Raw genomic sequence first — 22,307 nt, forward strand, 5'->3', positions numbered from 1 at the left:
TGCCCTGCACCGTGGCTGGAGGGCTTGGCTGGATGGCCTCCCTGTTGCAGGACCCTCTCCCGAGGAAGCTTAGCATCCTGTCCTTTTTAACAGAGTGACACTTTCAGGAATTCTGTTGTTTACAACTAAGCATAACTTGGTGGGGGAGGGAGTTGAGAATGGACACAGGAGGGTGGCCAGCTACACCTGTTCTCCTTTGACCTGTGAAGAACAGTTTTTACATTTCTTAAAGGTTGAAAGAAATAAAATTTTCCTGATGTACTATGTAATGATACGTCATCAAACATGGGCTTTGGGCAGCAATTACATTGTCTTCTATTAATTTTACAAGTTCCTCTCTTTTACCTACCATCACTAACTATACCAGATACATTGACGACAAAGAAAATCACTTTCACGTATTTTTTATTGCTTCTATAAAACTCTTGATTAAGCTGTGCCTTTTAAGGGCACTAAAAAGACCATTTCTTCAGCAACATTATATTCATCAACAATACATCTAACAAAAAGGGCAAATTGAGCCATATCTGTAGAATCAGTGTGGTCATCCATAGCCAACACATACAATTTAAAATTAGCAGCTTTACTCGCCAAACTTCTTTTGACAGATTTTCCAGTTTCTTCAATTTACCTAGCTATAGACAGGTGAGACACACTGATTTTAGAAATATACCTCTTATTTTCAGGGAAAATTTTATCTGCCATGCTTTCTATACATTGTTTAATAAACTATCAGTAAATGGTTTTGATGTTTTTTGATATTAAATATGCTACCACATAACTAGTTTTTACAGTGGAATCCATCCAAATTGTAACTTATAAAAATAATTCTTTTTTGAGATTTTTTTTAGTTTCACTATTTGTCCTTAAGACATAATTCTTCATATCCATTGAGTTTGGTACCATGTTTTTGCATTTCCCTACAAATTAAGCAGGGGTCTTGCTACTTGCCTCGAAAAAAAGTGCTCATCTATCCATTTTCATGGAAGGATCTTCATCTGTAATTTTTATTTTGGGGGGGGTACCGCTTTCTTTTGAGACATTGTAGAAACCATACTGTGATTAAAAAATAATAGATAAGGGACTATACTTACTTTTATTATGATAATTGACAGGAAAACAGAGAGCAAGGTTTGGGTCCTTTCACATCGGGCTGCTGGCGCAGGGCGAAGTGTAGGCCAATTATAAATAAAGCTGGCGGGTGATGTTGAGGTGCCACCAAGGTGTGGAAGTGCCTTAGTAATCAAATAAGAATGCTCACCTAACTCCTAAATGACATTAAATGCCTAATGTTGCAATGGTAGGTTGAAATATTACAGATAATTGGTGCCTCACCAAGTCACTGAAAACACGTGTGATGTCTAAAAGTGTCAATTCAGCTGTCTGGGCTTGGAAGACAACACACTGGAATTTGCACACTGCTTAAAACTAAAGCTATGTGTGTACAAATCTCCAGCCCTGTGCATGTTTTACATGACATTGTGACATGTTGTGATCTATAAAGTTCATGTTTGGGAACTATGCAAATGAGTTCCACAAAAAAAACTTACAAAAATTTTTTGTAATATTTTATGCTTTTGTTGTTGGGCATTCTTAGCCTCCTGGGCATTCTTAGCCTATGGGCCATGGGTAGGACATCCCCGGTCTAGGGGCTCAACACATCTGAATTAGCTCCCTGTAATAAGAATTTCTTCTTTTCGGGCGGCGCCTGTGGCTCAGTCAGTAGGGCGCCGGCCCCATATACCAAGGGTCGCGGGTTCAAGCCCGGCCCCGGCCAAACTGCAACCAAAAAATAGCTGGGCGTTGTGGCGGGCGCCTGTAGTCCCAGCTACTCGGGAGGCTGAGGCAAGAGAATCGCTTGAGCCCAGGAGTTGGAGGTTGCTGTGAGCTGTGTGAGGCCATGGCACTCTACCGAGGGCCATAAAGTGAGACTCTGTCTCTACAAAAAAAAAAAAAAAAAAAGAATTTCTTCTTTTTGCTCAATATTTAATCTAATTTACTTCAGAAGCAGCACTTTGCCTGCTTCCATATGCTGTAGCTGTCACACCAAGGAGCAGGTACCCTGAGTCTGCACTATTAGGGCAGCCACACAAGCGTCTGCTGAGGGACCTGTGTGGGAGCTGCCAGGGGACAGTTCTCAAAGCCCTTCCTTGCTGCAAGGTTCTGTCTCTGTAAGGGAAGAGTCTCAGACCAAAGTCAGGCTCAGCTCACCAAGAAGTAGAGCCAGAACCCAGTGTACTGAGCTGGTCTGTCACACGGACCAGTAAACACTTTTTCCGTTAAAGCCAATCTAGACCCTAGCACAATAAATAGTACATAAAGATTATCCCCTCAAAAGACTTTCTACTTGGAACTCTCAATCAAGCAGTATTGGATAGTCAACTAAGCAGATTCCTCAGTGGAGAGTTAGTTGCTAGTAAACGCCCTGCCAAGGGCAGTGGGGCCTACTTCCTAAATAGAGCAGCAGGGAGACGGGGCAGATGCAGCCCTCGCCTGTTCATCAGACCTACTGGCCCAGTCCTCTTACTGAGAACTGCCTGTTGACAAGGCTGGTCACAGGACATCTTCAGTGTGTCAGCAGAACTACAGAAAATATCACAGATTCTATTAAACTTCCGATAAAACTGTACTGCCAGGTCACAATTATGTGCAGTAATTTGTCAGAAAAATATATAGATAAAAAATTTAGATATTAGCCTCAATTTCTTCCCTTGGCCTCCAATAATGGCTCATCCACTTTTCCTCAGCACAGAGTAGAAACGTTGGTTTCATATTATATCACATTGTTGAAGTTACAAAGATACGGGTCATTACTAAGGAAGCCTTTTAAACCTTAAATCATAGTTTGCATCAAAAAAGTTTTAAGTCTCTTGAAGTCCAAGATCAAGCCAATTTTCTATAAATATTTGATTTTTCCCCCCTAAGGGAAAGGTGGCTGCCAAATCTCAAGCTAAGATACTCATAGATGTAAAGTTTTCTTTTTCTTCTTCTTCTTTTTTTTTTTTTTTTTTGCAGTTTTTGGTCCGGGGCTGGGTTTGAACCTGCCACCTACAGTATATGAGGTCAGCGCCCTACTCCTTTGAGCCACAATCGCCGCCGTGTAAGGTTTTCTTTAAAACCCAATTAAAATGTTTGAAATTTTCCACAGTAAGACAGTTTTATGAGTATTAAAAAGGGTTTACAGGCTTGGTGTCTGTAGCAAAGTGTTTATAGTGCCGGCCACGTACACCAAGGCTGGTAGATTCAAACCCTGCCTGGGCCAGCTAAACAACAATGACAACTGCAACAAAAAATTAGCTGGGCATTGTGGTGGGCGCCTGTAGTCTCAGCTACTCGGGAGGGTGAGGCAATAGAATCACTTAAGTCCAAGAGTTTGAGGTTGCTATGAGCTGTGACACAGCAGCACTTTACCAAGGGCGACATAGTGAGACTGTCTCAAAAAAAAAAAAAAAAAAAAAAAAAAGTTGATAAAATACGAGGAAGGAAACTTTTACTTTGGAAATTTCAAAAACTAAAATAAATATTAAGACCTGGAAGTAATTTTACCTATTGATTATATATCAACAAACTCAGGGCTAAGGCCACTGGGAGCAAAAAGTGACATGAGAATCCCACTTGGAGCAGACTGCAACCCCAAGTGGGTGCTGACTACACTGTGTCCAGTCTAGACCTTCACCAAGGGCCAGAGTTCAGGATTCCCAAGTTAGTACCTCTACCATTTTCCTCAACAGACTCAATTATGAAAGGAGTACCTATGACAGGAGCAAGCTTAGTAAATTTGGTTTTCTAAATTTCCATTAATTACATGTTAATCAAATTATTAAAGCATATAATTTATGTGAAAAAGAGGCTAATTTACTAAATTGGTAAAATCCCATCCAAAATGAAAGAAACTAGAATACTGCTCAGGATATATTTAGAATACATTCATTAAATCTTAGCCAAAAACTAAAGGGACTTTAATCTTTAAAGAAGCTTTGACATGTTGCCTTTAGCTACTTTTACTAATAAAATACTATTTTGTACACTGTCAAAAAACTATGATCTTTTGTTTCTTAAGTCAACTCTTGTCATTCTATGGCTTCAATTATTCTCTCTTTAGGAGACAACGCTTGTCAGTTCTCGAAATCAAAACTTGGGTCTCTGGTGAGATCATTAACTTTCCTACTCCAAACTTTAAACCTAACTGACCATTGAAACGTCAACAGGTTGTTGGTAATGCTTCTGTAGTGCTCTGAGACCAGACTGTGGTGAAGGACAGAGAATGAGAAGTGAGGAGAAACTCCCTTTGGGGTAAGAAAACCCTTCATTTCTAGCTGCTTTACCTTTTCCTCAACGGAAGAGTTATCTCAGTTCACAGAGGATCACATGTGCCACTCTGGTCTGATCCTTTGGTGTAAAACACGATTGTTTCCAAAGAAAGTTTAAAAATCCAACGTGTCTACGTCTTAAACTTCAGAGAATCATGTCTTATTAGGATGCTGCTAATAAGCCAACGTGCTCATGGACTTTGTGACTATCCAGCGGAGTCCAGGCAGCAAAACATTCCTTTCAACTTGTATCAACTTTGTTATTTTGATATACCAAATCCTTATTTCTAAGTAGTGAGAAATCTGAGAATAAAGATTTCTTAAACAGAATAAAAGTATCAAATCACTCTTGATGAACAAAGTTGTTTTTTTTTTTAAAGAGTGAGTCTAACTACGTCGCCCTTGGTAGAGTGCCGGGCATCACAGCTCACATCAACCTCAAACTCTTGGGCTTAAGCAATTCTCTTGCCTCAGCCTCCCAAGTAGCTGGGACTACAGGCGTCCGCCTCAAAGCCGGTTATTTTCTTGTTGCAGTTGTCACTGTTGTTCAGCTGGCCCAGGCTGGGCTCCAGCCCTGTGCATGTGGCTGGCACCAAAACCCCTGTGCTACAGGCGCAGAGCCTGAGCAATGATTTAAAACAAAAAAAAAAATTTTTTTTGAAGTCTTACAAAGGATGAAGGATAGTGTTTACTCGTTTTACAGAAATTTTAAGTAGAACATCAGTGAATCAAACAACCAACTCTCCTTAAACATGATGAACCGGATCCTCCAACTAGTAATTTGTAAACACCAGTCGTTGTGCAGGTATTTTAATAACAGGCCAGCATAACGCGGGGAACAGCCCCCTAGACTGACACCTGCTACTTCTTTGAACTATGTGTGTGGAGGTTTTCTGACTAACTCATTATAATTCAGGCATTTCCCTACATCTCAACAAAAACACCTCAAATGACAAGCAAGCAGAAGAGAAACCAAGGCCACCCCGGACCCCCTGGTGGCCAGGAGTCAAATCCAGGAATCAGTCTCTTCAATTCTGCTTCCGAAGCAGCAATGGCAACACTAACTTAGTTGTCCAAATGAAGCAAAAGAAGACACATTTTCAGCCAGCAGGGTAACTCTCATTTCCTCAAGGTTATCAACCGATTCAGAACAGTTTCATACTTCTTCAGAAAAAGAAAAACTACCAGGGCGCGCGCGGCACGGTGCCCCGCCTCCCGCCCAGGGATTTCGCCTGCTTTCCGGGGCGGCCAGGTGGGCGCAGGGTCAGACCCTCCACCCCCGCCGGCCTCACCCCCCGACCAGCTTCGGAACAACCTGCGGCGAAGGGCAGGAGAGGGAGACGCAGTGGCTACCACTCAAAACTCGGGGAGAGCTTTCTCAGGAATCAGAACTGTGAGTAAACTTTAGTGAAAATCACCGCAGTCAAGTCTCGAGAACTGGAGTCTTGGATCCTATTTGAAGGAGGTTCTGAGTTAACAGGAGCCCAGCAGTGACAGCCCCAAGACGCTGATACCCCCGGACCTCGTTCCCCTGCCACCGGAGCCCCCAGCCCGGTTACTCACTCTTCGCCCGGCGTCCCGCACACCTGCACCCCGCGCACCTGCGGAAGAGGAAGCGCCGCGTGGCTCCGCCTCCGGGCGGGGCGCACGCCAGGTGCGTACCAGAGGCAGGTGCAGGGGAGGCGAGCAGCTTCCGCGCAGCACCACTTCACTCACCTGGCGGCAGAAACACCACCAGCCCCAAGAGGAATGCAGTACCCCACCTCCTCGATCTCTTTTTAAATGAGTAAATCAAACCCACTAGCCCACGGCAGGTGGCTGGTCGCAGCGGCCTCGAATGGGGCACCTGGGCGGGGGTCGGCCGCAGTTCCCGGCTGCACTGCACCAGCCAACACCCGCAGCGCCCCACTGCACCTACACGGCCCCACGTGCGCTTGGGTCAGGCCCGGCCCCCTCTAGGGCCAGAACAGATTGCCTGGGAGGCTCTTTGAGGCCGACTGCGCAGACGCCGGCTCCCCCCCCCCCCACGCCCCGGAGGCACTGGAACCAGACTGCGCAGGCGCGAGCGCGGGGCGGTTGGGGCGGGGGGGGGACGACCGTGCGCGTGCGCGTGCGCGGGGGCCGCGCTAGGGCGACGCAGTTTTCCGGCGCCTGTGCGCGGGAAGATGGCGGAGGCGGTTCCCAAGTCGGTGCTGTTCGTGTGTCTAGGTAAGTTAGCGCCGGCTAAGCCCGCCCTGACTCTCCCTGAAGGACTTGGAACCGCCTCTGCACTGTGCGTGGAACGTGAACGAGAAGAGCTCGAGACCAGGAGGCCTGGGTGGGCTGAGGGCGGGCTGGGGCGACCCGGCGCCTCTCCTGCCTCCGCCCCTCCCGCCTCTCGCCCCGCCCCATCCCTCTCCTTTCCGGTCTCCCCCCTCCCTTCTCTTGTCTTGTCCACCTTTCTGGTCCCTTCTCCTGCCCCTCTGCTGCCCCTCTCCTCCCCTTCCTCCCCCCCCACCCCCCACTCCGGCTGCCCCTTTCCTCAATCCTGCTCAGCCTGCTCCACCCTGGTCCTCTGGGATTTACAGCCGCAGTCCCTCCAAGCCAGGGTTCTTCCGGGGGTGGCTGGGTAGGCCTGGGGCTATCGGACTGATGAGCTCTCTTGGGGGGTGAGGGATGACTCTGGCTTTCTTACTAGTTTCATTAGCCCCGGACTTAAACTTGGAACCGAGCTAAAGGGGTTTTAAGTTTTATGGTTTAGAGTTTCTTGGTTGTAAAAAGCAAGACTGGGAGACTTAGTTCTCCAGGTCCTTATGTGATCTTTGTCAACATGAAAAATACTTTTTTTTTTTAAAACAATTCTTCAAGTACCTTCTGGCTCAGATTTTCTCTCTTCGAATTTTAGTACTTAGGTCTCTTTAACACAAAGTAGAATTTACTGTCTCTTTGGTGTCTAGGGATCCTCCTGCGGTGTAGTACTCACTACTCAGTTACATTCTGCAGTGCCTCCACACTAAGAGGGGCAGCCTAGGTTGGCAGTAGTGCAGTTCCTTGACAGTTTCCAATGAGTTCGCATTCCCTGCAGAGGAGCCCACCAAAACCTCCTTTACCTTTTCTGGCCCACACGCTCCAGACACTACCTTCTCGAACCTTTTATTGTTCCCAGAGGGTTGATGTGTTTCTGTTTATTGGGTGCCTATTTTGCCTGGCAAGCCTATTATTATATTTTGTAAGGTCAAACCTAAATATTTCCTTTGGTTTCCCAGACCACTAGTTACTTCTTGTGACTCTCTTACGAGATCTTTTATTACACAAATTTTAATTATTTGATAGCTGCTGAGATCCTAGCTAGATTGTATTTTCTTGAGGGCAGTAATTTTTGCACTTGTGGCTTATTTTTTATTGTATTTCCAGCTTTGAGATAATATATGACAGATGCTCACTAGGCATTTGTCGAAACTCATTTTTGTGAGTGAAGTAGAAGACTCACCTTGTTTCACTTTGATAATAGGCATCATTTTATTTTTAGGAGCTTAATTGAAGGCTTATTGATGAAATCAAGTTTATTAAGCAATAGTTCACTTTCAGATTTGGTACCAAATAGTAGTCCGTTGCCTTGTGTATTTTTGCTTAGTATTGTGACTGGTGGTCTGATGTACCATGGTGCCTGCTAATGGGAGAGTATATGCTTGTACATAATAGTAGCCCCACTTTGTCCTTGGGGGATACATTCTAGGACACCCCCTTAACCCCCTGTGGATGATTGAACTGCCAGGCAGTACCAAACCCCATCACCATCAATCTGAGGGTGTATCTACTTATGTCTTCCACAAATTTAATGCTTTTTCATCTTAACTAAGCACTTTTCCTGTGGTTGTGCAGTTTGAGGTGAGACCGCATAACTACTAGGAATTCTTCTTCCTTCTTCACAACTTATTAGAAGACTTGTTTTTACTATAGTTTTTAGCAACATCAGTGTGTGATATTTTTTTCTTTTCCTGTGATCTGAAGAACTTTCACCTTTTCACACAAAGGAAGCACTTTACGGCTGTTCTTTGGCATCCTCATATTATTAGCATCACTGGTTCTGGACTTTGGAACTATTATAAGTAAAATAAAGGGGACTTGAACATGAGCACTGTGATGACACTAACATGGATATGATCACTGAGATAGCTGCTAAGTGGCTAATGAGTGGATAGTGTGAATATGCCTCTCAAAGGGATGATTCACTTCTGGAGCAGGATGTAACTGGACAGCACATTTCATCACACTACTCAGACAATTTAAAAGTTATCAATTGTTTATTTTTGGACTTTTCCATTTAATATTTTCAGAGTGAGTTTGACTTTCTGGTAACTGAGACCATGGAAAGAAAGAGAAATCTCAGATAAAGGAAGACTAATGTATTTTCCTTCAAATCAATTCAATAAAAAAAAATTTTTTTTTTGAGCACCTCCTGTATGCCAGGTACTACTCTTAAGTACTAGGGATATAAATGATAGTGAGTAAACAGGCAGAAATTTCAGGCTGTCTAGCTCTTGTATTTTTTCTTACTAAGTAGTCATTGTTGTGCTCAGTCAGCTGGTATGAAATTTAAGAAAAGGAAAGCAAGAAAAGGTGTTGGGAATGGAGGTCAGTTTTGAGTAGGATGGTCGGTCAGGCAAGGTCCCACCTGGAAGGTGACCTTTGAGCAAACTTAAAGGACTGAGGAAGAAAGTCTGGGGTTATTTTGGAGAAAACACTGTGGCACAGAGGAAAGCAGGTAAAGTTTTGAGGGAAAGCAGTGGCCACTCCTAAGAACTACATGGAAGCCACGGGCGGGGGGCGGGGGGATAGTGACCAGGTAGCTTTGCTCAGCCAGGGGCCTCTGAGTCCCTGCAGACTCAGCAGAAAATATGAGTGACTTATTTCTCATTTCCCCCATTCTAGATATCTGTACAGGGAGAAGTTAATTCTTTATGTACAATGGATGCTTTCAGACAGGAGTCTGCAAACACTGGTTAAAAAGCCAGACTTTATACTTTAGTGGGTCACACCAAAGCTGTAAGTAGGGCAAAAGCAGCCCTAAACAGTACATAAACAATTAAGTTCAGATCTGTTCCATGAGACCATATTTGTGGACACTAGAATTGGAAGTTCATATAATTTTCGCATCATAACTTTTGAGTTTTCTCTAGCTACTCAGTGATGTAAAAATGACTCTTAGCGTTGTAGGCTGCACACAGGTGGAAGTGGTGGAGGTGGTGGGCCACGATGTGTTTTGAGTCCAGTTCTTGGGAGGCCATGTGAAGACTTGGGCTTACTCTGAATGAGATAAGCCATTGGAGGGTTTTGAGCAGAGGTGGGAATTAACCTAATTTAAGATTAAAAAGAAGTTTTCCAGCTGTTATGTTGTGATTAGGCTGAAATTGGGCATGTCCTTTCTAGTCAGGTGGTGATAGTTGCATTTTGGGGAGATTAGATATAGATAAATGCCATTTCACATGCTAGCCATACACAGTAAGAACTGTATGTTTTTGAAATATAAAAATTTTATTCCTTCAAAGTATTCAAACCCTTTTGAGTCTGAAGTATAGAAAAGCATGAATGGCTCTTCATTGGTAAGGCTGGTGTCGGAAAAGAACTGAGCTCCTTGTTTTAACAAGAGGACCGAGAGTGCCTTATGTTTTATAAGGTAGAGACTAGTTGGAGAACGTGGTCTGGGGCTGTGCTCCAGTCTCCTTAGTGGTGTCAGACTGCCCCGTGCCACTTGCTGCTGGGTGCTGGGGTCCCTCACCAAGTAAAGCAGACAGCTTCTGTTCTCACAGAGCTTAACTATTGTTTTGGTGAGTCTCCATCTTTGAAATGAAGGTGTTAAGGAAGGATACATAATAGGCTGCCTGATTTGGAAAAAGCAGGCTTGAGACTTCACAGATTGAAACTTTTGTATAAATCTGAAGATGGCATTTATAGTTTTTGGAGCTTACTCTGTAGGTAGAACCCAAGTACCTGTGATGAGTGATGCCGAATGTGCTCTGGTCTTTGATAGCACGCTAATTCGGGGATGTCACCTTTTGAAATCAAGAGGGTGAAGTATTAGCCTTTCAGAAAGTAGATAATCAAGTTTTTGTATTGTGGCAAACTGAGCTATTATTTTTCAGCTACTGGTGATTATTTATAAGGGGGTGAGGCTAGTCTTTTTATTATGTCTTTAGATGCTGCGATATTAGGCATCTGTTATTTTTTCTAGACTTCCAAATTATAACCGTTGTCTTAATTTTGAATTAAAGTGTTTGCTGTTAAAAGTATTTTCAATTTATCTAAGGTGTATGATGACAAGTAAAATAATTATACACCCATAGGGGAGCCTTTCAGTAATTACAATGGTGTTGATGGTAATATCTGTTTAAAAAACTAAACAATTTAGAATGTGGAAAAGAAAATCTTCACACAAACTAGCTTGTAGAGGACGTCTGAGGTTTGTCTTCTTTCCCCTCATGGTTTAAAGATAAACTTTTTGCTACTCTGAAAACCACAACCTGTGTAGAAGAGAAGTCCAAAGTATGCTTAGGTCTTATGACGTAGAATGTATCAGTTGGTTTCATGGACTAGGGAATCCTGGTGATTCACACTAGAAGATTCTAATTGTACATGCTTACCATAAACCAGAAGATTCTAACATTAACACAGAGTAAAATATCTATCTAGCAGTTTTTCCTCTCTTCATTTTTCTATCCTTAATTCAGTTCCTAACGTTTGGGTTCGGAACACTGCACCCCAAAGTGTGGCATTTGGCGTGCTGTGTGCTTTGACCTAAAGGAAGTTGGTCGGCCTCAGAGCAGACCAATGCAAGGTCTTGCCACCTTCCTGTCTCCTGTACCTCCTTCTCCCCAGGAAGCAATTCATAGAAACCAGAATTCCTCTTAACCTGAAAAGGGCCCTCTCTCCCTTCTCCCAACCTGCCTTGTACCCTGGAAAAAGGTGCAGTGCATGGAGAGGCCAGAGAGTGAGTGGGCAGGCCTTGTTGTGCTCCTCTCATCTCACGGTAGATGACCGTCTAGTTAGAGTCCTGTAGGATTGTCTCTTGTTATGGAGCCTGAGCTCTCCCTGTGTCATCTTTCTGAAAGCGCCTATGGTCACAAAAAACTTGGGTTGAATAAGTTTATCTTGCTGTTCTTTTGTTAACCTGTCTCTGTCATAGGAGTGCCAGTGTGGCCCTTGCAGTGTGTGAGATGGTTTCACGTTTTTATGCCTCTGCGCTCTCTTTCTTGCTGTTTCAAGATAGCCCCCGGTGGTCTCTGCTTCCGTCTGGTGGACTTCAGGGCTCCTGACCCTGCTGGTTGTCTACCCATCTTGAACGAAGGGTCTGTGTCCTGACCAACTTTCTATCTTCAGGCGTGGGCACAGCGGTTGGCTTGTGAATAGCAAGCATACAAGACAAGTTTGTTGAATAAATAGCATTATCCTTTCCCCCAAACCTTGGCTTTCTTCCCACAGTAGCTATACTGAGTCGAAGTCCTTGCCCAGTGTTGTAGGGCTCCTATATACCAGCTTTAGCTCACATTTTCAGCTTCCCCAGCTTGAGCCTACAGTCCTCACTGCCTTCCCTCCTTCTGCCTGTCAAGAGCTGCCTCATCTTTGGCCGGGTGTGGTGGCTCACACTTGTAATCCTAGCACTCTGGGAGGCCAAGATCGGTGGGTTGCTTGATTTCAGGTGTTCAAGACCAGCCTGAACAAGAGCGAGACCCCATCTCTACTGAAAAAACAAAAAATAGACAAAACTAGCTTGACATCATGGCAGGCGTCCATAGTCCCAGCTATTTGGGAGGCTGAAGCAAGAGAATCACCTGAGCCCAGGCATTTGAGGTTGCTGTGAGCTATAACAATGCCATGACACTCTATTCAGGGTACAGAATAAGACTCAAGATTCTGTCTTTAATTTTTTTTTTATACACTTCTATTTTTATTGCAGCACTATTCACAACAGCCAAGATACAGAATCAAGCTAAGTGTTCTCAATGGATAAATGAACAAAAACAATGTAGTATGTAAACACAATTCCATTCAACTATAAAAAATAAAATAAAATCCTGGGGTGGTTCAAACCTGGGCTCAGCCAAAAAACTGCAAAAAATAAAAAAAAATTAAAAAAAGAAAGAAAAGAAAATCCTGGCGGCGCCTGTGGCTCAGTGAGTAGGGCGCCGGCCCCATATGCCGAGGGTGGCGGGTTCGGACCCAGCCCCGGCCAAACTGCAACAGAAAAATAGCCGGGCGTTGTGGCGCGCGCCTGTAGTCCCAGCTGCTTGGGAGGCTGAGGCAATAGGATCACGTAAGCCCAAGAGTTAGAGGTTGCTGTGAGCCATGTGACGCCACGGCACTCTACCAAGGGCAGTACAGTGAGACTCTGTCTCTACAAAAAAAAAAAAAAAAAAAAGAAAATCCTGTCATTTGTAGCAACATGAACAGAACTGGACAAAAGATTAGGTAAAATAAACAAGATTCTGTCTTAAAAAAAAAAAATCCTCCTCATCCTTAAAACATCAGTTCTTCCTTTTTTCTGATAAGAAATTTTCTTATATTTTGTTTTTGCTCTGTGGATTTTTTTGTGTGTTCCTGAACTGTATTGTTTATTAGCCTTTATTCTCTTTATTTTATTATGGCTGACTGTTAATTCCTCTAAGTACATTGCTTGGCATAACTTAGCTCTATTTTGGGAGGAGAATTTATGTTCTTTATCTTTTTCCCTTTTGTAGTAAGGAATTTAGTTCTTGTCCTAGATCTTGGGATGTCACCTAAATGCCTTGAAAGTTTCAGGAGTGCTGGTGGTACCTTTGTCATTCCTGGTGCCAGCATGGTCTGTGTAAAGGAGATGGCTTGGGAGGAGGGGGCCAGGAGATTGAGCCTGGCCCAGTCCATCCTGCCCTCATAATTAAATCCCAGTAGAGACGCCTCTGATGAGCTTCCCAGGCAGGTGGTACTCTTGACTGGAGGAGGGCAAGGGAGCTTCCTATTAGGTACTCAGCTGTAGTGAACCCATAGAGCTCTTCCTTTGGCTGGTTTTAATTGTGTTGTTACTATAAAACTATAATTACAAGCGTGGTGCTTTCCTGAATTTTGTGAGTCATTCTAGACATTTATCAAACCTGAAGTAGTAGGGGACCTCCAAGTTTTATGCCTTAAGGTCTGAAGTCAGGGTGGCCATCGGGACCCCTGACTTTGCAGCTGGTGTCGGAAATCTTAGGCAGGTGTGGTGGTCTGGAAGACATGTCCTTAAACCTCAGGTTGGCTAACTCCCTGGTCAGGCATGGGGCTTTGACAAGAATGCTGATTGCTCAGTGACAGTTTGTGCTGAATTAGTATTTATACCTAAATACATTGTGTATTGTTTTATGAAACAATACTCATTCTTCTTTTGTGTGATATTCTTAAAAATTGTGCAGTTGACCCTTGAACAATGTGGGTTTGAACTGCAAGGAGTCACTTGTACATGGATTTTTTAAAAAATATGATTATTCTTGGGATGAGAAGCCTCTGTATATGGAGGGCTCACTCTTCCTATATGCAGTTCTGCGGGGCCAACTTGTGGGTTTCAGTGTTGTGTGTATTTGGTATGGGGTGTCCTATAGCTAGTTCCCCAAGTATTCTATTGTATTTATTTTAGAATAAGCTGGTTGCCACCCACTTTACTGATTTCATGATTTCACTCTAGGTCATTAGTAGCAATCTAAAAAATAGCTGTTTTGTGTTTTGGTTAAGATGGTTTTCCTGATGTCTCTGTCATTTATATAGTCTGGGTACTTGGATGGGTGGTGTTAAATCACTGATTGTGGGCTGACTGGCTCTCTCCCACCAGAGCCTGCCAAGCTCTGGCTGGACTGTGTCAGGCAAGAGTGCTGTCCGTGGTTTCTCCTTGGGGACAGCACAGCCTCTGTGTGCTGAGTGTGGAGTGGTTTACATAGTTGGCATCTGCCTTCCCATAAAATATAATGCTCTCTTTCTGCCCCTCTTTTTTTTTAAGGTAACATTTGTCGGTCACCCATTGCAGAAGCTGTTTTCAGGAAACTTGTAACTGATCAAAATGTTTCAGAGAATGTAAGTACCACTCCTTACCTTAGAGAGGCCAACCTAATGCCTCTGGGCAGGGAATTGCCAAAACCATTCCTTTCTCTCCCTGCAGTGGAGGATAGACAGCGCGGCGACATCGGGGTATGAGATAGGGAACCCCCCTGACTACCGGGGGCAGAGCTGCATGAGGAGGCACGGCATTCCCATGAACCACGTTGCCCGGCAGGTACCGTTCTTGGACTTGAGACATGTGTTTTGTGTTTCAGTGGGTCATTGACAGCGGCGCTGTTTCTGACTGGAACGTGGGCCGGGCCCCAGACTCCAGAGCTGTGAGCTGCCTGAGAAATCATGGCATTCACACAGCCCATAAAGCAAGACAGGTAGACAAGATCTTGTTTAATTTCTACTATGTAGAGTCCCGTAATTTGAGAAGTTGTCAGGGGCTTATCTAGACTTACATACTAATGGAATGCTTAGTTAGGGTGAGTTCAACCAGCTGTAGCCCATTGTCTCACTTCTGGTTGCACAGTGCTAACAGACTAGCATGATTTTGGAATTTACTTATTAAGGTGGCATATAAAAGTTACATAATTTATAAGGAGACACCCTGGTTGGCAGCTGCAGCTGAGTGGTTCTCTGCATCCTGTTTCTTCTGTGTAATTTTTAGGTATACATTTAGGCCATGGTGATTATTCTGCTGATATAACTTTGTTGCTAGAATAAAGTTATACTATATACATATATATATAGTATAAAAACATATGTATATAGTATAAAAACATTGTTTCAACTGTAAAGTGCCTTAGAAACACAGGGTAATACTAACATCATGGACACAGTCTGTTATGCCACACTTAAGTGTAAAGTTTAATAAAATCATAGCCAGACTATAATTTCCAATGAAGATAGCCTTGTATTTATATTATACATTAGAAGATGCAGTTGATTTTCTAAGAGTTCTTTAAGTTAAGTACTTAAGGACTGACCCTTTCTGAAATAGAATTTTCATTGGGTGGAAGATTGAACTTCTTTTTTTTTTTTTTTTTTTTTCCGTAGAGACAGAGTCTCACTTTATGGCCCTCGGTAGAGTGCCATGGCATCACACAGCTCACAGCAACCTCCAACTCCTGGGCTTAAGCCATTCTCTTGCCTCAGCCTCCCAAATAAACATTTGCAATAATACACTTTTTACCTCTTTATAAACACTAATACTGAAAATATAATACTACTAAAAAGCCAAGCATGTGGAATTTATACACTATTAGGTACACATTTACACAAAGTTACAGTATGCTGTGTAGCAAAATATATCCTGCTCAAAATGTGAAGTTGAAAAAATAATTCCAAGACTTAATGATGTAAAATATCCTCAAATTCATCATCTATACTAAAATAGTGCAAGGAGGTATTTACATCCCAATTTGCTTAGATAACCCATGGGCATTAGATACCTATTGGTATAGTGGGTATTAGACAAGTTATTAATTGTTTATTTTATAAAAACACATTAAGCTGATTTTAAAGACAGAATGCTAAAGATAAAATTCATTTTTTCTCAAAAGTACTCTATAGGTTTGTAATTTTTAATCACAAATATGAAATTAAGATACTTCTAAATAAAATATTTAGCCAATTATAGAGAGTTACCCTCAGGTAACTTAAAAGTTGAAAATAATTGTACAAACTGTAACACAAGAAGTTATCATACCCTAACAAAAGTCTTATGTGATGGAATTAAGGTCATTACTCACTGTTAAATTAGGATGCACAATATTTTAAATATCATTAGCCTTTTCATAATATTTGAGGCCTCATGGTTTGTAGGAAAACAAATAGTAACACATGTAAATGAGGAGTCAGAGCATTTTAAAAAAGAATAAAATTTTAAATGCTTTCATAATATGGCTGTGATGATACACCATAAAATTCCTAGTCAATGATACCATTTTTCTCTTATGTCTCTTCAGATTTTTTCAGACCTTGCCAGTTTCTGCTTGTAGTTCAAAGAATATAGATTTATTTTGAGTAATCCTTCAGAATTAGAAGCATTCATACTTTCAAGTTTTATGTTGTTACAGTCAGATTATTTTTCATATACAAAATATATAACAATGGATGCAAATGAAGTATTTTAAATGCATATGCCTTATAAAAGCAAAGTCAGAAACTTTCTTTCAGGAGTAGTTTTAATAACAGATTGGAAATACCATTTGCATAGAATCTGATTGTTGCACTTTTCTTTTCCATTTCTTTTAAGAAAATTTTCTCAACAATGTTATTTTAAAAAATTTTGAAATACTAACAAGGTATGGTTTCTAAATCAGTATCTCATCAGATTTTTGTTATGTTTATAAGTTCTTTTTCTTTACTAATATCACAATTTGCGTGATAACTATTCTTATGTGTTTCTTAAAATCTTAATTTTCTTAGTACTTGCAGCCTAGATTTAATACATTTTTTTAGGGTGTTTATTCCTTTTTACTCTTGTAGTCAGTCTCTCGAGTATGTGAGCTCTCAGAGTACAGTTAGTTAGATGGAGATTTTTACCTTATTATGCTTTCTTTTCTTTTTTCAATAAACTTTTCTTTGTCTTGTGCACAGAGGTCCTTTGACAGCTAGCTACTCTTTACTCCTCTGGAGATCAACACCAAAAATTCATTCTATCTTATTAACATTATAAAAATGGAATTACAGTATGTACTGTTTTCAGCTTCTTTGGCTTGTCATATCATTCATGTTGTTGCTTGTAACAATAGTTCGTCATTGTTGTTTCTGGGCAGTGGATCATTTCACAATCTCTGTATCCAATCTATTTTTTTTTTTTTTTCTTTTTTTTTGAGACAGAGTTTTCACTTTGTCACCCTTGGTAGAATGCGATGGCATCACACCTCACGGCAACCTCAAACTCTTAGGCTTAAGTGATTCTCTTGCCTCAGCTTCGCAAGTAGTGGGACTACAGGTGCCTGCCACAATGCCCGGCTATTTTTTTTGTTGTTGTTGCAGTTGTAATTGTTGTTTTTAACTGGCCTGGGCCGGGTTTGAACACCCCAGCCTGGGTATATGTGGCTGCACCCTACCCACTGAGCTATGGGCGCGGCCTGTCTAATCTACCCTTGATTGACATGTGGGTTGTTTCTAGCTTGGGGCTATCCAGAGAGTGCTGCTGTGGGCCAAGGGGTGTACCTGTGTGTGGTTCTTTTGGGTGTGTGCCCAGCATCAGACATGGCCTATCGTAGGCTGCCTAGGTTGGCAGCCTAATAAAGTACATTGGGGATATTCCCTCTTTTTCTGTCCTCTAAAAAAGTTTGCTGAAGAATAGTAGTTATTCCACTTAACCACTTGAAAAAATCATCTAATCAGTTTCTTTTTGTTGACTGTCATTTTCTCTGTCTGTATTTAAGAGGGTTTTTTGCTACTTAGTTTTTAACAGTTTTAGTATGATAGGCCAAATATAATTCTTGAATTTGTGGCTTTGTGTTTCTCATCAGTTTTGGAAAATTCTGGGCTGTTAACTTTTCATGTTTTACTTTCCCTTCTCTTTTCCTTGGGCTTCACCTTGTGTGTATAGTAAACATTTTGCGTGTTCTTTTTTTCTGTTTGCCACCCTTTTTACTTTATTCTTCAGTCTGAGATTTGCTGCTGACCTGTTTTCTCATCCTTCTGCTGTTTTTAAGCCTGTATGCATATACTGAGTCTGTAATTTTTTTTACTTACGTATTGTTTGATTTTTCTGGTGAAATTTCATGTGTTGCCTTACATTAGACCATCACAGTTATTTTAAGGGGTAGCTCTGACATCTGGGTCATCTGAGCGGCTCCTTTTCTGTCCTGGAACTTTTGAGAGAGTTTCTGGCTCACAAAGCCTGGTTAATCCCAGGTTAAGCCCAGGAGTATGATGAGGGCTGTAAAGAGGTATTTGATTTTTTTGTACGCATTTTCTTGTTTCTGGTGGTAGGGATGATTTGCTGCAGGCTATTTTATTTATAAAAGGATTCCTGCAGGTGGGACTCCCTTACTGTGTATTTTTTATGGAATAATACATATATTTTTTATTTCACTTCTTAATTGTTTTGACCTATAAAATCATAATGTAACAGCTCCCGATTCTTTAAGAAAAAAATTAGTCAATTCAGAATAAAAACATTTAATACTAGATTTTAGCACAGTTCTTACAAGATTAATTTATTGAAATAATGTATAATACTACAATACTAATTCTATTTGTTTTTTGGAGATAGAGTCTCACTTTGTTGCCTTGGCTAAAGTGCTGTGGTGTCATAGTTCACAGCAACCTCAAACTCCTGAAGCTCACGGATCCTCCTGCTTCAGCCTCCTGAGTAGTCGGGACTATAGGCAACCGCCACTATACCTGGCTGATTTTTCTATTTGTAGTAGAGACAGGGTCTCACTCTTGCTCTGGCTGGTCTCCAACTCCTGAGCTTAAGGGATCCTCCCACCTTGGCCTCCCAGAGTGCTGGAATTAATAGGCATGAGCCCTGTGTCCGGCCTATAATACGAATTCTCTTAGATTTTGAAATAAGTTAGTGCCTTGGGAATGTTAACAAAATACAGTCCTCTGTAATTATTAACACTAAAATTTAATGGAAGTGCATACTAAAAGCCAAATTTCTCATTTTTAACAGAGTGATGAATATATTCATTGTTCTTTTACACCACTGATTGTTGTAAGAGAGTATCACTACTTTGTTTTGACCAGGTTTTCAATATCTTCTATGTGGACTTGTACAGTGATCTTTTAGACCAGTGGTTTTCAACCTGTGTTAAATGGTTGCGGCATTTGGAAGGTTGAGAACCCTGTTTTTGAGGGGTTTTTAGTGAGGAGGATTATTATTGAAGTTATATTCTTAGAAAATTATGTTCATCTTTATCAGTGGGATGTATTCTGTCATTTATAGCAGTCAAAATTCACAAAATAGTATTTCGTTATGTTATAAAAGGGCTAATATTTATAAATCGTGTCAGAGCACAGTGGTGAGTTTTCTGATTAGCCTGAGTAGGAATACTGAGTTATATTCCTTCTGTGTCAGGTCTACCCTGGGCACATTATCTCAGAGTGCAAAAGGGCCGTAGCTGCCCTGCCTATGCATTTCCTCCTCGGGGAACCTTCCGCCCACTTGGGTGCACTCCACCTTCCCCATGTCCCTTGCTTCCCTTCATCTTTCCTCTGGGGCATTTGTGCCTCCTGGGGCTTTTGCTTCATGGAAGGGCAGCTCCCCAGGACAGGGTCTGTCTGTTCTCTTGGTGTGTGTCCCCAGGGACTGGACCGTTCAGACTAGTGGAATGAAAGTAGAGTTGAGATGAAGGTGATTCCATGAATTGACTGAATTGTGCTTTGTTATTAAGAATGTGGACCTGAAGTGTAAATGTCATGTCTGCATGTTCTACTGTTTATGATTATTGCAAGGAATTTAATAATATGAAATTTCTTTGCAGTACGACTTTGGGAAGTAAGTTAACTGTTTTTACTTAAAGGTGCCTTACATTATTTATTTGTTAGTTGCTGAGTAACAGACACAAATGTAGCAATTTTTTTTCTTTAAAGTACTGCTTTGGATCCTCTAGTCTTGGACAGCATATGTATAAACACTGTATTTTGACTTTTATTCAATTTTAGATTACCAAAGAAGACTTCGTCACATTTGATTATATACTGTGTATGGATGAAAGCAATCTGAGGTAATCATGTTTGTAAAGTGTTATTTCCGTTTAGTTCTGTTTCACTCTCAGTTCAGTAATAGGCCAAATAGTTTGTTGCCAAAGTGACTTTTTTAACTGAAAGTTTTTAATAGACATTGGAAGTGATAGTATACAGAATTTTTTATTTAGAATAGCAAGAAATTTAGACTAATCTAGACTTAGGGGTGTATTTACAGATATACCTTAGATAAGAAGTCCAATTAGCATGATTGATTTGGAAGGTTAACTGATTTGTGACATGTAGTTCTGTACAAGGAAATGTATTATTTTGCAAGAGAGTGATTTTGTTACTGGTGTGATGGTTCATGGGCAGTGTAGTATTTCATTGTTTCCCATGCCAAAGTACTTCACCAACTCATTCAGAGACGAAACTGAGGAACCGTGAGGTTACATTACTTTCCAAGTTCATAGAACTAGCGAGTGGGTGTGGTGGGCTTTTAGGCCTGGACTTAGATAAGCAGTGTCCTGCCACCCCTCCTGCCACTGCACTGACCAGAGCTCATGTTAATTCAGTGCAACCAAGAACTTACTAATTTCCATCACTAATACATAATATTTAATGTTTTTGATGAAGAGAGCTATACTTTTAATTGCTTTTGTGGGAGTGAACAGTTTTATTTATGTATTTATTTTTAATTAATTAGGACCTTCCTCGAAATGCTTACATTTCCCCCTTTTTTTTTCAATTCTTAACTTTTTTTGTTCTCATTTACAACATAGCTGTTAGGAATTGTAAAAACCGTCTAGTAAGAAGACTGGGTCCATCTTGACTGGCGTATGCAGTGTGCGTGTGTGTGTGTGTCAAGCCGCTTGCTCCAGGGTCTGTACTTGCAACTGCTCCTGCCTTTATCTGGAAGCTCTGTTTGTCCCTTGTAGTTCAGCGTCCTGCTGCCTGTCACTGTGGCCAGGTTGTCCATTAGACTAAGGCTTCCTACAGCTCCCTCCCAGCACTCTGACCACACAGCTTGGGGTCTGAAGGCTCTTGGCTGTGGGGTTCCTTCCCCATGCCCAGCACCTTCCTGAGGTGTCACCCATGCTCCCTTGAAATTTGTTTAACAAATGGAGGAGTGAGCAAGATGTAGCTTAGTTTTTTGTTTTTTTTTTTTCTTGTGAAAGCTAAAGGTGGAAGGCGCCAAGTGTGGAGCTGAGTTTTCAGCTTGGGCAGGGGCTTGAGGACTCAGAGAAGGAAAAGTAGTGAGTGAAACTAACACTTCATGATGTACTGTGCTGAATGTCGTAGGGGACAGTGGGGATTTGTTCACATAGATCTCTGAGCTCCTTCCTGTCACCTGTCTCATCTCTGAAACATTCTTTTGATTGATTGTCTCAGTGTCTTTCACAGGAGAAGACACTTATTGTTTGACTTAAGGTGTATATTTTGTGTAACAACACCAGTGAGAATGTGCCTAAGAGGCAGGGCAGTGGCCGCCAGCCACGGAAGGGGCTGTGCTCCTCTGCTGAATATTGTTTCATTTAAAATCAGGTTACCTTTGCTGTATTTTGATATGAATGCATCATAAAACCCTAGCAATGTCCTTGAAACCATAGGTCAGAAAACTTAAGTTCATGTTTCAATTTTGCAGAGATTTGAATAGAAAAAGTAATCAAGTTAAAAACTGCAAAGCTAAAATTGAACTACTTGGGAGCTATGATCCACAAAAGCAACTTATCATTGAAGATCCCTACTATGTAAGTACAGTTTACACTTCAGGGCTGAGGTGAAGACATCATTCCTGCATCCCACCATGTTAAACAGCAGAGTACAGTTTTCTTAAGGACTTTCTTCTTCCTGTCCTTTAGGGGAATGACTCCGACTTCGAGACGGTGTACCAGCAATGTATCAGGTGCTGCAGGGCGTTCCTGGAGAAGGCCCACTGAGGCTGGGTCTGCACGGCTGCAGCTGATAGCACCTGGACCCCCGAGGCTCTGCCTGTGTCAGGCCAGGGCTCAGGTGCAGTGACGTTCCATAGCCCCAGCTTTCTTGAGTTGATTTGTTTCTTACCTTGAAAAATAATTGCAGGATGAAATCAGCTGTGTTTGGCAGAAGACTAAATAAAAATCTTTGGTTCAGACAGTTCATGGGGTATAGTAAGAATTTGTGGATTACTCGAACCCCTCACTTTGCCCCAATTACAAAATTCATGGAGCAAATAGGATATAGAACAGAGTAAAACACGATGACGTCAAACCTCACTTGAAAGCCCAGGTCATCACCTAAGCCTCTTGAGACTTGGATAACCTAGTCTACCTCTTG

General features: G+C 41.8%; 2 protein-coding genes across 8 annotated transcripts in view; one reads left to right on the forward strand and one right to left on the reverse strand.

Moving 5' to 3' along the window:
* SH3YL1 (SH3 and SYLF domain containing 1) overlaps positions 1-5,927 on the reverse strand; it is a 47,419-nt gene extending 41,492 nt beyond the window's left edge. For 3 of the 6 annotated variants that reach the window (XM_053588163.1, XM_053588162.1, XM_053588158.1), the window contains exon 1: positions 5,874-5,921. In XM_053588163.1, coding sequence (XP_053444138.1) covers position 5,874 — 1 coding nt within the window. In that variant the 5' untranslated portion in view covers positions 5,875-5,921. Of the gene's footprint in view, positions 1-1,094; positions 1,217-5,873 lie in introns of those variants that run through there. The other 3 variants (XR_008379528.1, XM_053588161.1, XM_053588160.1) reach the window with 3 other exon arrangements.
* Positions 5,928-6,331: 404 nt separating this feature from the next.
* Positions 6,332-22,130, forward strand: ACP1 (acid phosphatase 1). Of its 2 annotated transcripts, none has more exons than XM_053588166.1 (6): positions 6,332-6,518; positions 14,290-14,363; positions 14,449-14,562; positions 19,971-20,032; positions 21,637-21,742; positions 21,854-22,130. In XM_053588166.1, the coding sequence occupies exons 1-6, from the start codon at positions 6,476-6,478 to the stop codon at positions 21,929-21,931; spliced, it is 477 nt and encodes a 158-aa protein (XP_053444141.1). In that variant the 5' UTR covers positions 6,332-6,475; the 3' UTR covers positions 21,932-22,130. The 2 variants fall into 2 exon arrangements, with proteins under 2 accessions (XP_053444141.1, XP_053444140.1); XM_053588165.1 differs by lacking the exon at positions 14,449-14,562 and adding an exon at positions 14,603-14,716.
* The last annotated feature ends 177 nt before the right edge of the window (positions 22,131-22,307 follow it).

The sequence above is a fragment of the Nycticebus coucang genome, chromosome 4, assembly GCF_027406575.1.
Source record: "Nycticebus coucang isolate mNycCou1 chromosome 4, mNycCou1.pri, whole genome shotgun sequence".
In the NCBI taxonomy this organism is placed as follows: Eukaryota; Metazoa; Chordata; class Mammalia; order Primates; family Lorisidae; genus Nycticebus; species Nycticebus coucang.